This window comes from Neomonachus schauinslandi, chromosome 5 (genome assembly GCF_002201575.2).
Source record: "Neomonachus schauinslandi chromosome 5, ASM220157v2, whole genome shotgun sequence".
NCBI lineage: Eukaryota > Metazoa > Chordata > Mammalia > Carnivora > Phocidae > Neomonachus > Neomonachus schauinslandi.
Genome location: NC_058407.1, coordinates 175915500 through 175930815, shown reverse-complemented (window position 1 = coordinate 175930815; position 15316 = coordinate 175915500). Strand labels below are relative to the sequence as shown.

At 49.3% G+C, this 15316-nt stretch overlaps 1 protein-coding gene across 3 annotated transcripts in view; it reads left to right on the top strand.

Annotated features, from left to right (window-relative positions):
- Positions 1–15316, top strand: part of SUN1 (Sad1 and UNC84 domain containing 1) — a 52455-nt gene that overhangs the window by 23965 nt on the left and 13174 nt on the right. The window contains exons 5-16 of one of the 3 annotated variants that reach the window (XM_021680263.1): positions 333–359; positions 472–669; positions 5663–5860; positions 6417–6500; positions 6781–6900; positions 8087–8185; positions 8675–8768; positions 9539–9597; positions 9731–9876; positions 10287–10526; positions 13355–13441; positions 14635–14678. In XM_021680263.1, the coding sequence (XP_021535938.1) occupies positions 333–359; positions 472–669; positions 5663–5860; positions 6417–6500; positions 6781–6900; positions 8087–8185; positions 8675–8768; positions 9539–9597; positions 9731–9876; positions 10287–10526; positions 13355–13441; positions 14635–14678 (1396 nt within the window). The remainder of the gene's footprint in view (positions 1–332; positions 360–471; positions 670–5662; positions 5861–6416; positions 6501–6780; positions 6901–8086; positions 8186–8674; positions 8769–9538; positions 9598–9730; positions 9877–10286; positions 10527–13354; positions 13442–14634; positions 14679–15316) is intronic. The other 2 variants (XM_021680265.1, XM_044915744.1) reach the window with 2 other exon arrangements.

Genomic DNA, 15316 nt, shown 5'->3' with positions numbered 1-15316 from the left:
TGTGCGCGCATGCAGGTGTGTGCTCGAGGGTCCGGGTGTGTGCGTGCCCAGGTGTGTGCTCGAAGGTGCAGGGTTGTGTGTGTGTGCGTGTGTCTGTGCATGCGCAGGTGTGTGGAGGCGCTGTCTCCAGAGATGTGCTTTCGCCTTGAATCAGAAGATCATGCCTGTATATATCTGGAGGAGTTTCCATTAGTTGCAGGCATTTCCGGGAATAAATCTTGACCGTTGCCAAAATGCCGATTTATTAATCATTGTAACCTTTACTTTTTGTGTGTGTGGGCTTTGTTGTGATAATTCGAGCTCATGAGCTAACGTGTGTGTGTGTGTTTTAGGTCTTGACGATGATGGAGATTTTAAAGGTAACTATTTTAGTCCTTTTTTTCTACCCACTTTTCAAGATGGAAGTGTTTTTTTTTTAGGTATCTGTGGATTGTGATAAACTGGTTCCCCCTACTTTTTTGCAAACTTCAGGTGGAAATAAAGCTGCCACTCAGGGAAACGGGGACCTGGCAGCAGAAGCCACCAGGATCAATGGCTACACGTGCAGCGACTGCCTCCTGCTGTCCGAGCGCAAGGACGCGCTCACTGCTCACTCCGCGCCCCGCGGGCCGTCGCCGAGGCTGTACTCGAGGGACACGAGTCAGAAGCCTGAGTCTGTCTCTTTGAAAGGTTAGAAAAAGATTTCCTGTCCCAACGTTTTTTATAAACCTGGTTTTATAGGCCTTTTGGCATCTGCACTGTTTCCTGTCATTGACTTGAACTCAAAATTGTCTGATAAAAGTTGAAGAGATGCACCAAAAATGAACTTTGTTCCTGTTCATCCTGTTTGAATTTACATTTTTTTGTGGTTCGTAGTGTCTGAAGTTCTGTGAATTTGAGCTTTGGGTGAGCAGAGGCAGATCCCCCTTCAGGGAAACCTGGTGGCAGCGTGTGGCCACTTTGTTTTCACATGAGGTCACGGACGCTCCCGTGAGTGGGAGGAACAGCTTGGTGGCGGTTTATGCCCGTGAGATGAGGAGCGTGTAGTCTCTGTGGTTATGTAAGAGTCCGTGAGCTCGGGGTTCCTCGGGAATGTGCGGTGCTGGGGTGGGTGCTGGCAGCAGTCATTCACTGTGTGCCCGTGGCCCGTTCACCAGCCGCGGGGGGCTTCCAACGCCGGGCTGCATTTGCTTGAACAGAAAGGCCCTCAGAGCTGGCCCTGGACCCACTGCGCCTGCCACAGCTTTTCCAAGCAGGCCTGGGGGGCACCCTCCTGGGCCGGGGGCTCGCTGCCTCTCCTCTTTGCCTGGGTGCCCTGGGAGAGCATAGCGACAGATCCCCGTCCAGGTTCCATTGCACGGCCGAGACGTCCTGCTGGTTGGGGACTCACGCCTGTCCGTGATTCCCTGCCCCGTGGTCACGCAGAGGCCAGGGGAGCCCTGGCTTCCGAGTCTGCAGTCCCCAGTCTGTTTTAAGCCAAGTGCCGGTCTGCGTGGCTAGGCTCGAGAGCATATTCAGTCAGGTGGGCAGGGATCCAGAAGGGCAGACCTGTCATCTGTCTGTCACTGTGTTCCTGGCCGTGCCCTACACATGAGGGCACTCAGTATTTTTCAAATGACTATTTTGACAAAATGAAGGATGGTAGTAGCAGGACTGAGAGGTCTTTCCATCTTAGTGTCTTATCCTTGAGGCTCAAGTTTCTAGGTTTGTCTCCTTTGGGTTATTGACGCTGTTGGCATTAATGTATCAAAACAGGGAGGCAGGAGAGGGAGGTGGCAGAGTTGGTCCGAGGAATTCATTCCAACACCTTCTGGATTGTGGAGGCCAACGTCGCGGAGCACTCTCTGGTTCTCCCTGGCCTGCGCCCCAGCCCTGCGGTCCTGTTCCTCTCCACATCTTCTAGACCACCACACTGAGCTTTAGCTAGCTTAAGAAGCCCGATCGTAAGTGATGGAGCTGGGACCTGGACCCAGGCATCTGGCCTCTGGGGCGCTCTCCCTGAGATACTGTGCCACCTCCTGAGGGCTAACCGTCCGGGTGGAGCCTGGGAGCCAGGCCCGGCACCTGACTGAACTCCGTGCAACCATCAGACGTGCCACGTGTCTGGCCTTATTGAGGCTGCATTTTTGAAGCATGCCATCACCAAGAGGAGGAGAGTCAAAGCGTGTTCCACCAACCATAACCTTGTGCGGTATCTGTGCTCACAGACCAGCGAGCATGTGTAGAAACACTCGCTGCTTTCCTGCAGCCCCGCACTCGCATCATGGTAAAGGTCACGTCTGTATTCCCGACAGCCAGCTGTCTTCCTCCTGAGGCTGTGGATGGGGGTTGATGGCTTGAGCTCAGCTCAGATGGAAAAGTGGGTGTGGTTTTGGTAGTAGCCTCTGGAAGTCTTTTGTTTGAATTGGTCTTGAATGTTTTTGAGGGGAAAACAAGCTATATTTTTATCTGCTTTGGGCCTCTGCTTATCACCTTCCTTGCTCTTTTGAATTATAGTGATTACGACCAACACTAATTTAAAAACATCTGTTCCTAATTATTTGGGTAAAGCATTTATCAAAGACATTTGGAGATCCCAGACATGCACAAGGAAGAAAATTAAAGTCTCCTGTAACCTACCACCCAGAGGTGACCCCACTACGCGCTGGGTCCAGCCCGCTTGCTCCCGCGGTTGCCTGTGGAGACCATGCTGCATGAACTGTCACGCTACCACAGTTACTGAAAATATGTACAACTCTTCTCGAGCATGAATTAGTAACACCCCACACATTTTCTGTGTTTTTGTTTTTACTTACTCTGGTTGTAAAATCTTGGAATGGTACAGATAAAAGAAGTTCCTTCTCTTGTCCTTCCCCATCCCCCTCTGGTCTCCCTTCTAGAGGGAACTGATGCTAATAGTAAGAGATCATGGCGAATTCTTGTGCTTTTAAAATGAGCTAAAATGCGGGGCGCCTGGGTGGCTCAGTCGTTAAGCGTCTACCTTCGGCTCAGGTCATGGTCCCAGGGTCCTGGGATCGAGCCCCGCATCGGGCTCCCTGCTCGGCGGGAAGCCTGCTTCTCCCTCTCCCCCCTGCTTGTGTTCCCTCTCTCGCTGTGTCTCTCTCTGTCAAATAAATAAAATAAAATCTTTAAAAAAAAATAAAAAGGTCCATTATAATAAATAAATAATAAAATGGGCTAAAATGCACATAACATAAGATTAACAGTTAATCATCTTAAAGTATACGATTCAGTGGCATTTTTTAGTACATTCACAATGTGCGACTACCACCTCCATTTTGCTTTTGTGCGCTATAGAAGTACGCAGTTTGCTTAAACACTGTCATGGTACGCATATGGCTTTGCAACTTCGTTTTATATGCCGATTCAGATGGACTTTATTCTTTCTGATTCTTACCTGATGTTGCATTTATGGTTATATCAAAATGTATTTAATCAGTGTCCCTTTAGATGGACATTCATGTTTTTTCTGTTGGTATGCATTAAAGATTTTATTAGAGCGAGCGAGCGCGCGCACTGGTGTACGCATGCATGAACAGGGGAGAGGCGGAGAGAGAGAGTCTCAAGCAGACTCTGCACTGAGCACAGAGCCTGACACAGGGGCTCAATCTCACAACCTAAGCTGAAGTCGAGTCGGACACTGAACCAACTGAGCCACCCAGGCGCCCCTCTGTATGCTTCTAGAAACAATGTTCTTTGGGTGTGTTTCCTTGTGTATATGTATTTGTATACATGGGCAAATCCTTCACTAAAGGGTAGGCAAATTAGAAGTAGAACAGCTGCATTTGAGTTTACCGACCCACTTGAGCCGTGCGGTTTCTGAGTCCTAAACGTTTTGAGGTTCAGGGGAAGTGCAGCCTTGACAAAACATGAATTTCTGATTCACATCAAAAAGACTTTTTTAAAGGCTTGGAAGTCTTTTCCTTGGGTCATGCAGACTCTACAGAGCAGGGTACCGATGGGGTGTCTGCACGCAGACAGACTTGGTTCCTCTGGGGAAGCATGGACAGCTGGGCCCTCAGGGCCTTCCCGGGCCTCACAGGAGGCACCCAGGAAATCAGAGACGGAAAACAGAGTCTTCCGTGTTCTCTCTCTTGCCTGTGGCAGCTCTTAACTTACACCTTCTGTTGGGGGATTTATCTTAGGATAAGGTCAAAACCATAGGATAGGTTTTGAAAAATTATCATTTATGTTGGTGGCTTAGACCAGCACGTGGCTTACTGAACCAGCCTCAGGCTTTAGAGAAATCAGGACTTAGGTGCCTGCCTCCTTTGGGCGCGGCGGTGGTCGCTGTGCGCAGCTGCGGCTTGAGCCCCACGCTGCCCGGACACGGCTGGGGGGCGGGGTGGGGGGGCTGCCGCACGCGCTCTTCCTGTGCTGGGCGGCTCCCGACGGCAGCCACTCTCCTGAAGAAACTGTAGCTAGCAATTAAATACTTAAAAAGCTGCTCCAGTCTGCAGCTCCTAAATAAATATCACTGCTGGGAGAAAAAAAAAGTTTTTGTGCAATTTCAATTTGAATAGATTCTTCCAATTGACTCCCAAAAGACTGACCCAGATTGCTGTCCCGCGGTGGCACTGTGAGGGTCCTCATTCCGTGTGCTCTTGCCAGTTCTTCATTTGTTCATGCTTTCACAATTTTTCCTGTTCCATGGGTGAAAAATGGAATTTCAGTGTTTTTGATTATCAGTGGAACAGACCACGTATTACCTCTTCATAAGCGTTTATTTTATTTCGAAGCTTCACGGGAAGTTTTCAGTGCCGTGTGAAAGATGGGCAGAGGCACAGTGGGAGACACTTGGCGCTGATGCTGGAGGTGGGGGGAGGGGAGGCTAGCCGCGCTCCTACGGGTGTTTTGGTACAGCGCTCCAAGTCACCAACAGGCTACTCAGTAGGCTATTTGGAAAAAAAAAAAAAAAGAAAAAACTCATTTCTTTAAAATCCCTCCCCCTCAGACTTCACCGGTTCCAGCTGGCCTCACGCCATACATTCTGAACTCACGCAGGGCTCCCCAAGCCAGGAGCGGGAGTGGACCAGTGTCAGAAGCACTCCCGGGTCTGCACTCCGTGGAGTAAAAATTCCTAGCAACTGTGGCTTGTAGAGGATCACCTTACACATTTCAGGCTAACAGAGGAAAAGTTGTCAGGGATCCTGTGGTATCTTGAAGCTGCACTAACAACGCGTAGCAGGAGACCCCCGGCTTCCCTAACGGACCTGCTCCTTGCAGGTGCTCAACGCCGGAGGCTTCTGTAGCGTCCCCTGTTGCAGATGCTGTGGCAGGCGTCTCTGAAGCTGCTGGGCGCGTCTGGGGGTCCTTTTCCAGGCACGTGACAGAGGACGGTGGTGGTTGAGCGGTATCTGGACTTTGGAGTGTTTGTAGGCAGGATTGGGGTGCAGTCATCTCAGACGGGCTCTTATGTGCAGGCTTGCCTGTGACCGAGCCTTGGCGTTCCGCTCTCTGGCACGGGACCGCTGTGTGGCTCTGTCTCCATCAGGAGGTGACATGTGTCACGTGGGGCAGAGTGATGTTTGTCACACGGCTCTTCCCAAGTTGTCGTCTGAGACGGACGTGTGAAAGGTTGATTCTACTTTGCCCCAATGAGTAACTTGGCTGGCTGACTTTCCAGGGGGAGTAAATGTTGACTTTGTGGGAAGAAGTAACTGTGTTCACGGTTTTTCAATAGGCGGTGCCCCTGTCCACATGGATAGGATTTTGTGGCTGGCCAAGGACACTTCGTCATCCTTGTCATCATTCTTAGTTCAACTTTTTCGAATGGTTTTAATGAAGCTCAGTTATGAATCAGAAAATTACAAATTGAAAAGTTATGAATCAAAAGATCGTGAATCAAAAAGCTATAAGTCAAAAAGCCATGAATCAAAAGGTATTTAAATCATTTTTTTCTCCTTTTTCCACCTAATAATACTTTCAAGGTGGAGAAAACACTGCCTTTCCAGCGTGGCGCTTCCTCCATGTTTCTCCTCTTGTGCTCTTACTAAGCAGACTTTCTTTTGGCGCTTTTCTGGGGTCTCCCTGCGCTGATGGAAGTTTTCATGCATTTGTACTGATTCTGTTTTCTGAAAGGGGAGCAGCGTTTCAACATTTTTAAAGTCATTTTTTAAAAACTCAAGTTTTGATTCTTACTGTCTTCTTAAAGCAGAAACAATTTATTTGAATGGCGTTTAGAATGTAGTTGTTTACAGCCATCTTTAAGCGGGCCTGTCTCTGTTGCTGTGCTGCTTTGTTCAGCCAGTGGGGCTTTAACCTCTCTTCTCCCTAAGCCCAGCCCTACCGCCTGCCCCCCACCCTGCCCCCCCTTGCCTCGCCTGCACACGTAAGCCGGTGGGGGCTGGTCTTGCATGCTCTCTCTCTGACCGTGCGGCCCCGTCGGCATCTGGGAAGCGTCTGAACTCTCTGAGCCTGTTTTGCGTGTATTGCAGCTCATTCCAGTCACTGTGGGACAGTGAATGTAGGAGGGCTTCTCAGAGAGGACGGCCACCTCAGTGTGAAAGGGGAGTCCTTGTGTAAGTATGGCGTCTCGGCGCGTGGGCTCGCGGGGCAGTGGTGGCAGCTCCCCGCAGGTGGCAATACGGGGCTGTGGACACAGACCAGACGCCCCCTCGCACGTGCGGACTTGCCGAACCCTTAACAATAGACGGCAGGAGCCGCCAGATTGCATTTGCTTTGATTTTTTCTTTTTTTGCATAATTGAGTTTCCTAATTTTCTCAAACTGCCATTGTTGTGCACAGTTCCGGTTGACCAGGTTTGCATAGTAATCTGTCCAATTAACTGCTTGTCACCAGCACCCACAGGTGATGACTCTAGGAGGAGGGGGCTCCTTGAGACGCACACAGCTGTCCGCTCGCAGTCCTCGAGTCCAGAAGGGGTAGCAGGGGCCATTGGGCACATCTTTTCTTACGCAGGTTGTCGTTTGTACCTTTTTATTTTGTTTTTATCATGTTGTTCACAAATGCTGTAGCTCCTTGTTTGTATTGGCAAGTCAAGTGCTTGTTAAAAACGGACAGGAATAATACCGACTTTAGCTTAAAATACAGAGAACGTCTCTCTTGAAAACCTTCTTTGTAAATGTATTTAGTATAAGTTACATGTCTGAAAAGTAGCTTGCTTGAGGTGAAGTCAAAGGCTTATTAGAAAGGCTGGTCACGCCCCCGCGGGGGAGTTGATCTGAAAAGAAGCTGCTTGTCCTGTCCGTGCCTGGTCGCTGGGACGCACAGCCTCGCTCCGGGGACTGCCGTGTCCTGAGCCTCTGCCGCACGGAGGCTTGCATGTGGAGTCAGAGGGTTTCCAATTCATACCCCTAAGTTTCTTGCCGAAGGGGCACCTTCCTTAGACAGCTTTTTTTTTTTTAAGTTGAGCTTCAAAAATTATGGTCTTTTAATTGGTAATAAAACAAAATGATAGATTAAAGAATCCCCTTAAACCATGTTTTTTCTCACATCGAGCATAGCGTCAGGAGTCTCAACACACGTGTTTATAGGAGCATATAACTTTCAGCAGGTACTCTTAAAAAAGTGAAACAAAATGGATTTCATAAGCGGTTTTCTGCCTTATATAATGTGTGATGTTTGATACAAAATTTGTCTTATTCTGTCATCCAGTGGTACTACCATTTGTAATCCCAAAATACTTTTTCACTGGAAAATGTTAGCTTTTAGAATGGTCTTGGAGTAATGAGCCCTCCTGGTCTCACCTGGAGCTGACTGCTGGTGTCTGCAGAGTTTTATCTGCAAGTTGTGGGGGCACCAACTGTGAACACTGCGCTGGGGGGTGGGGGGAGGCTGGCCCGCGGCCCCCCCGCCCCTGGGAATTTCACAGGGAAGTCTGCGTTTCACGTTTTAAGTATCTGCAGGAAGAAGTGAACAACCCTTCAGCATGTAATAGAATTTCCTAAGTAAATTTCAGAGTCTTGCTTAGACTTAAAATGGTTGGTTGTTTTTTTTTCCCTGAGAAGAGACTGAGCTGACTTGAGGGAATTTTGGTAAGATGCATACGAGGGGGAGTTTGTTGCTGTATTGTTAAGTATGGAGAGTGGGTTTTCTGGTGTATGTTTTGAGTGTGCACCTCCCGCACACATGTCATCTGTCGCAGGTCACCTGTTGGTGCAGACGCTGCAAAGGATCGGTGCTTCCGGATGGTCCGTGTCGAAGACACTGTTGTCGGTTCTTTGGTTGGCCGTAGTAGCTCCAGGTGGTTATTTTGGCTTTCTCTGTTAGCATTCTCTGCCAGGTCTTTGGGCAGTTAGGCACCTGCAGTTAATGATTGATCCAGCCAAGGGGAAGTTTCATTTTAGGGGTACATGCTTTGCTCCTTGATATAACATGTTTCATTCTTGATTACTTAGAAGTGCTAACATAGTGCTTTGGGTGCATGAGCGTTTCTTTGTTTCCCTGCTGTGGAAGTCCACCTGCTCCCTTGAACTGGAATGGAGAATGCATGGATTTGGTTGTAGCCTGTTTTGTGTATCAGCTTCGCTTTGTGTGCTGCTCGATGTTCCTGTGTTTGAGTACGTGGACACTCTTCTCAATATGCATCATCCCTAACTTCATCTTCAGATACTTACACAATATTTGTTAGCAGATGTCCTTGTGCTTCTTTGACCTTCACAAAAACAGTCCATTTAGGAGTTTGATTTTCTAAAGAACATTTCTTTAGAATGTTTGGTATTTTCTCTTTCAGGGAAGGCAGCCTCTGGAATATTCTGGTGGCTAGGGATTGGATGGTACCAGTTTGTTACTTTGATTTCTTGGCTGAATGTGTTTCTTCTTACAAGGTAAGGAAACCAGTATGTCAACTGAGTGTTTTTAAGAACTGACTTTGTGCTCATTGCAGGATATAATTTGATTTTTTTTATAATGATTTAACTTTTATTTACATTGTTTTTATAGTTTGGTATATTAATGTCTTGCCTTTTTTATATCACTTTATATTTTACAAAGTGTTTTCATATTTTTATGTAATTTTTCAAGCCATTCCTGTGAGAAAGGAAAGGCAGCTGTCATTCTTAAAATCACAGTGTATAGGAGTGAAGTGCCTTGTCAGCGATTACACAGATCGGGAGGGGTGTGGTCAGGACTGGGAGAGAGGGTCTGGTTAACTCTGGGGCAGTTCACCCGGCCCCAGGTGACCTTAGTGGGCCAGTAGCCAAGGTCCTTTAGTGCCCAGCATGGTGCCACGCGAATCAGTAGTGAGTGTGTTTGATTGTTACTCTGGGCCAGGGGACACTATTTTATAGAAGGGTCCCCCTGTGCGTGTATACACACCTTGTAGATAACACCGTAACTGCATTTCTGGGGCGCCTGGCCGGCTCAGTCGGAAGAGCACGTGACTCTGATCTCAGGGTCTTGAGTTCGAGCCCCACGTTGGGTACGGAGCCTCCTTTAAAAAAAAAAGCAAGCAACTGTAAATGCATTTCTAATACCGAGACTTTCATTTTAAAATAAGGGCGTGGTTATTTTGTATAAAATTCCCCAGAGAGGTAAAATAGAATGGTGACCCTGACTTTTCTTATATCCAAGTTAAAATTTTTCTTTTTATTCCTAGGTGCCTTCGAAATATCTGCAAGTTTTTAATCTTGCTCATTCCGTTACTACTTTTACTAGGTAAGTAAACTTTGACTTAGTTCCGTGATGAGTCTCTACACGGGAAGATGTAAATGAGGGCAAGAACTGAGCGTTTCAGTGCCTGTTTCACAGAGCGTTGTACACACATGCAGTTGGCTCTTGTCCCCTTCAGGTGCGGGTCTGTCCCTGTGCGGCCAGGGAGACTTCCTCTCAGGCCTGCCTGTGCTCAGCTGGACACGCATGTACGGAGCCCAGCGGGTGGATGGCCCCGAGAGCTCGGTCACACCTGACGCGTCTCACCTGAGCCAGCCACCGGAGGTAACCACACAGAAGCTCTCTTCTGTGGCATTCCCCATCTGTATTCCTCAGAGAAGAGGCCCCTTGGTTCAGAAAATGTTGTTAAATGTCAAGTAAGCAAGCTTTATAGTTCCTTAGATATTCTGAGACAGTTCAAGTGATGCATATGTAAGTAATCTCGTTCAGTTAATTTTAATTTAAGAAACAGTAATATGCATTACTTTGGAAAATATAGAAGGGAAGAAGAAAAGACAAGCCCCCATAGTCTGCCCCGTAAAGAAAATCCCTGAGGACGGACATGGTCCTGTCCTGTCCTTTAGCGTCTCCACACGGCTCGTGGGGCCGTTGTGCTGTGATCCTGTGCTCCGAGGTTATTTGGTGCCAGGCCTGACGGCCCCTTTGTGCTGCTGGGCTTGCTCTCACTGCTGTAGGCTGGCGACGGGGCTTCCCACTGGCATCGGATGAGCGAAGTGGAAAGGCAGATGACCTCGCTGTCTGGACAGTGTCGCAGGCATGACGAGAAGCTCAGAGAACTAGCCGCTGTGCTTCAGAAACTGCAGGCACAGGTGGACCAGATGGACGGCGACCGCGAGGGGACGCTGTCCTTGATTCAGCGTGTGGTAGGGCAGCACTTACAGGAAATGGGTGCCGACAGACTGTCGGGTTCTCAGGTAATGTGGGTTCTCGAGGGTCTGTTTTCTTTTTAGGGATGAAGGACAGGAGAGGCACCGCTGTGACAAGTGGTCGTGCTCTTCGGCTGTGGGGAGCAGTTGCTGAGGGCCAGGGTGGTTTCCTGGTGCTTGCCGGAGACCGGGAGCTACAGCCCGGGGGACACCAGCAGAGTGGGTGCCCCGCTGGGGGCTGGGGGGCTGGGGGGCTGGGGCGTCGGGGATGGAGTCGCTGTGGGTGGCTTGTCTTGGGAGCCACGGGACCTGGTGCCCCGTCTGCGAGTTGTTCCTGATGCACATTTTACTTTGAAAATGGATTGACCATAATAATTCAGTGAAGTTTCACTGTCAGCTGTGATTTGATTTGCATTTTGTATCAACACTGATTTGAAATGCTCAAATCTGTGATCTAGAAAATCTCATGATGAAGTTCAGAGGAGCTGCTATTCCATGTGGAACCCTGAACAAAAATGTCTTGTTTATTAGGTATTCTCAAGGAAAGAACTGTCAGTTTTCCCCAAAACTGATGTTTATTTTAATAAGTTCCAAAATGAGTATTTATTAAATATTTAGGTACTTTGGAATGAAATCTTTAACATACGTGTTGCCCCTTGCCTCAACAGCCTGCTTCTCGTGTCTCTTGTCTCAGAGCCCCTCCCCCCCCCCCAGCCGTCTGCACCACAGTCCAGGAGGAACCCCCAACTCCCCTCCCTCACTGGTGCAGTCTGTCCCTGGCCTGGGGACCCCCAGCCTTCCCAGGGCCCTGCACAAAGCCTGGTCCCACTGTGCTCTTGAGCAAGCCTGACTCTTGTCCCTGGAGCCTCCACCTAGACTTGGCCCCAGGCCGAGAGTCCCCTGACCACCACCTCCCCCTCCCACCTTTCAAGTCTCTGTCTTCTCACACCTGATAGTGAATGAATGACCCTTGACTCTGGTTTGGCCTGAGGCACGTCAGTAGTTGTCACTGTAATGTGCTGATAGCAGTAGGACCCGAGGTGACAGGGAAGGGAAGGGAAGGGTCGGGGAAGGCTTGCACCTTCTGTGCATAGCCCCAGGTGGCCACGCTTGGAGTTCCCGTATCTGCTCAAGGCACACTTGGCGTCCTGCATTGATGCAGGATTCCTCAGTCTTTGCTGATTTTCAGTTTCTTGACCATAAAATTGAGAGGGTTTTGGTCAGATCCAGTTGAACAGTTATGATTGGTCTGCTCTTATTGGCCATTTAACAACTTTGTTAGATGGAAAGGTTGAACGGAACTTTGCTGGTTTTTGCAGACAAGATAGAACAGTAGGAAGGGTTGAAGCTCGTTTGTTTTAAAAACAAAACAGCTGGACTGTTGTAGGTGGCAGGTCATGAAATCTGTCCCCGTAGGCAGGACGTTTCCTGGGTGAGCATAGAGTCACGCCAGGAAACGTGTTGATATTCAGGAGCTTTTCTCAGCTGAGGCATTCTGAAATACTGTCACCACCACAGGGATGATATGACGGTGAAATCCTAAAACAAACCAACAGAAGTGGTGAGCTGGCAACCTTTAGTTATGTTAATTTCTTTCTCTTGCAGAGAAAAAAGATGAGCATTTAAAAAAAAAACAACCAAGCATCAGTTTGTGTCATGTTCTGTAAGCTACCAAATCTTAGGCAGATTAGCTAAGATTAGCTAAATCAGATTAGCTAAGCACAGATTTATCCTATTCTTCTTACACCGTTCTCCAGTATTCACCTGTACGTAGGTGAGACCGTGATGCTAATCCTGATGCAGGGCAATCCCAGCTTGCTTCTGAAACGGCCCCACGCTCGTCTTACTCGTCTTACTCCTGCCGTCCCCTGGGGCTACCCACCCCGCAGCCCCCAACGCTCCTCACTGTGCCGTCCAGCACACCACCAGCTGTGTGGGGCGGTGTGAAGCTAGTTTCTCAGCTGCGATGGCCACATGTGGCTGGTGGCCGCTGCAGTGGACAGCGAGAGTGGACCCTCTCATTCTGGCGTGGAGTTGGGTGGCAGGCAGAGACGGCGAGGAAGCTCACAGCTGCATTCATGGATGCCCTTTCTGTGTGTCAGCGACCTGGGTTCATCTTTCCAGCTAGCCTGTGTCCTTGTGCTCTGGTTTATTTCATTTTTAATCTTGTTTTTATATAAACTTCTATAAATTCACTGTGGTTATAATTTGGAAGAGATGGGGTATAATTAACAAGTGGAACCTCCAATAATGAAAGTATCGAATTACTTTGTGTCTCTCTATCTTGTGGCCTGGGTCTCAGTCGCTCAGGGCATGCGGTGCCCCCGTCCCTGCCGTCTGAGTGGATAGTTGGCAGTGACTTTCCGAGGGACTTTTGCCAGGGACTCTGACAGTTTTCGTGTCGTTCCACCTTCTAAGAATTGCTGAACAAATTGGTTGGGCGTAGCTTGAACAAACTGGTTTTTCAGCAGTTCCCTCGCTTCTCTGATGCGTTTGTCACTGTCTTGTCTCACTTGCTAAGTCCCTTTAGTCACCTGATAAACCGTGTTGCAGGGCCGTGCTCCGGTCGGGTCATTGCCGGAACCGCGTTGTGTGTTGGGTGCTGCGTGTGAGCTCAGTGAGCGGGTCGGTGTGTCTTTCCTCGTAGCCCCTCTCCCCTCTTCCTCCCTCACACGGGGGCCGCCCACGTGGGTGTCTTCTGCTGAGCACAGGCGTGTGCGCTCTCTAGTGAGGGGTGGACGTGTGGACACTGAGGGCCCCCCCCAGGACGGCAGGCCAGGCTGTGACCAGGTAGTCTCATGTTTGGGGTTCTGTGCAGAAGCAACTTCCAGGTCTTTTTGTCTATTGCTTACCTCCCACTTGTGTTCCTTTCCAAGACCGACGCCGTGACTTTCCACCAGGAGCACGAATTGCGCCTCTCAAACTTAGAAGATGTTCTTGGAAAACTGACAGAGAAGTCAGAGGTACGCATCTCGACCTTTCCTCAGCGAGAGAGCATCCGCATCCATCTGTGTGCTTACGCTCCTCAGCCTGCGAGGAAAAATCTTTCTGACTATTGCCTCTTGCCCCTGGGACCTCATTTTACTGTTTCACAAGTGTGTCTTTTTCACGGACTCCAAGGCATCTTTTCAAGGGGGCCTGAGTCCTTGTTTCTCCTCAAGGTCACACAGCCTCCTGCAGAGTGACTTCGTAGAGCACGAATCTCTGACAGACAGCATTAATTTTCTGGTGGAAAAGCTGTTATCAGATATCGGTGAAGCAGAGAGGGAGAGGCCGGGATGTTTGCATTGATCTGAGCCACAGAGACTGTGGCGCGCTCCGATTCGGGGTCCCTGGGCACGTTGGATGCAGGGGCAGACATGGTGCAGCCCTGGGGGTGTTGGGGCGGCTGCCCTGTTCCTGCATGTGGAACCAGGCGAGTTCCGGTCACCCACTGACTGCAGAATCCGTGGTATCCATGGGGAGGGGAGGGCTGGAGAAGGAAGCCAGAGGCCAGGAGCGTAGCCCTCGCTTCATTTTGTGCCATGGGGATTCTGACCTCGTTCAGCTGGAGTTTGAATGGAAGCGGCTCCCCGATGTGTGGCGGTGTCAGTCCCCCATCTCTGAACGGACCCTGTTCATGAGTCCTATCTTCATGTGTGAATCTGCCATGGCCTTGTCCTTCCCCATTCAAAAACGACTTCCCAGAGGTGCTGGCAATGTTCTCCTTGGCCTAGGTGCTACAGGAGCTGCTCATTTTGAAAATCTGTCAGGGTGTGCCGTGTGATTTCTGCACCTCTCTGAATATATGTTGTATGTCTTCTAAAAGTTTACTTTGAGGAGCAGCTGGCTGGCTCAGTCGGAAGAGCATGTGACTCTTGATCTCGGGGTCGTGGGTTCAAGACCCATGCTGGGTGTAGAGATTACTTAAACAAAATCTTAAAAAAAAAAAAAATGAATGGTATAATCCCTAAAACAAATAAACAACCCTTAAAAAAAAAATAAACATCTCTCACCTGCCAACCAGCAGGCAGGTCTGGGCTTTGAACTAAGGGGGAAAAAATTCACAGATAAATACATGTAGTTCCATATAGAAATAAAATGTTAATCAAGTGTGTGATTTATGGAATGTTAGTATATAACTCCTGTTTAAACAGTTCTTTATCATACTTTTTAGGCCATCCGGAAGGAATTAGAACAGACCAAGCTGAGAACAGCTAGGTAGGATAATTTCAGATGAATTTATATCTTGTCTTGTGTGTTTTCTTGTAACGTGGAACCCAGCAATCATTCCCGAGGGGGCGCTGTGTGTACCACGAGTTACGGGCTTTCTGGTGGAATCACTCACTCCCAGTGGTCTTTCTGGGTGGCCCTTGGCGCCACCTGAGGACAGAGAGACATACTGCCAGGGTGCTCTCGGAGCTGACCCAGGGCCCTGGTGCAGGTGGACTTCTGTGTGTGAACTGTCAGCATCCCAGCAGCTGCTCAAGCGGGCAGGACGCTGGCCTTCTGGGACCGCCCGTGTGTGTGGCTCTGTGCCGCCCCGGAGCTGTTTTGTGGCCATCTAAATGGCCCTTTCCCTGATGGTTTCCTGGGGGTGTGATATGTGGGCTGCTTTTGTTTGGCACCTTTGTCCATCCCCCCGAATTCTGCTAGAAGTATGGACTTTCCCTTTCCTCGACACGTCACGGCGCCTGTCTTTTCCCACACCCCTCATTTTATCGACACAGGCTCTCTGCACCTCCCCCCCACGTGTGTCTAGATGGGACACCTGCACCCTCCTGTCGCTCCAGGATTCCTACAGCTCGGGTGGGGTGTGGGGGGGGGGTGGACACCAGACAGTGAGCTTTAACTAAGCA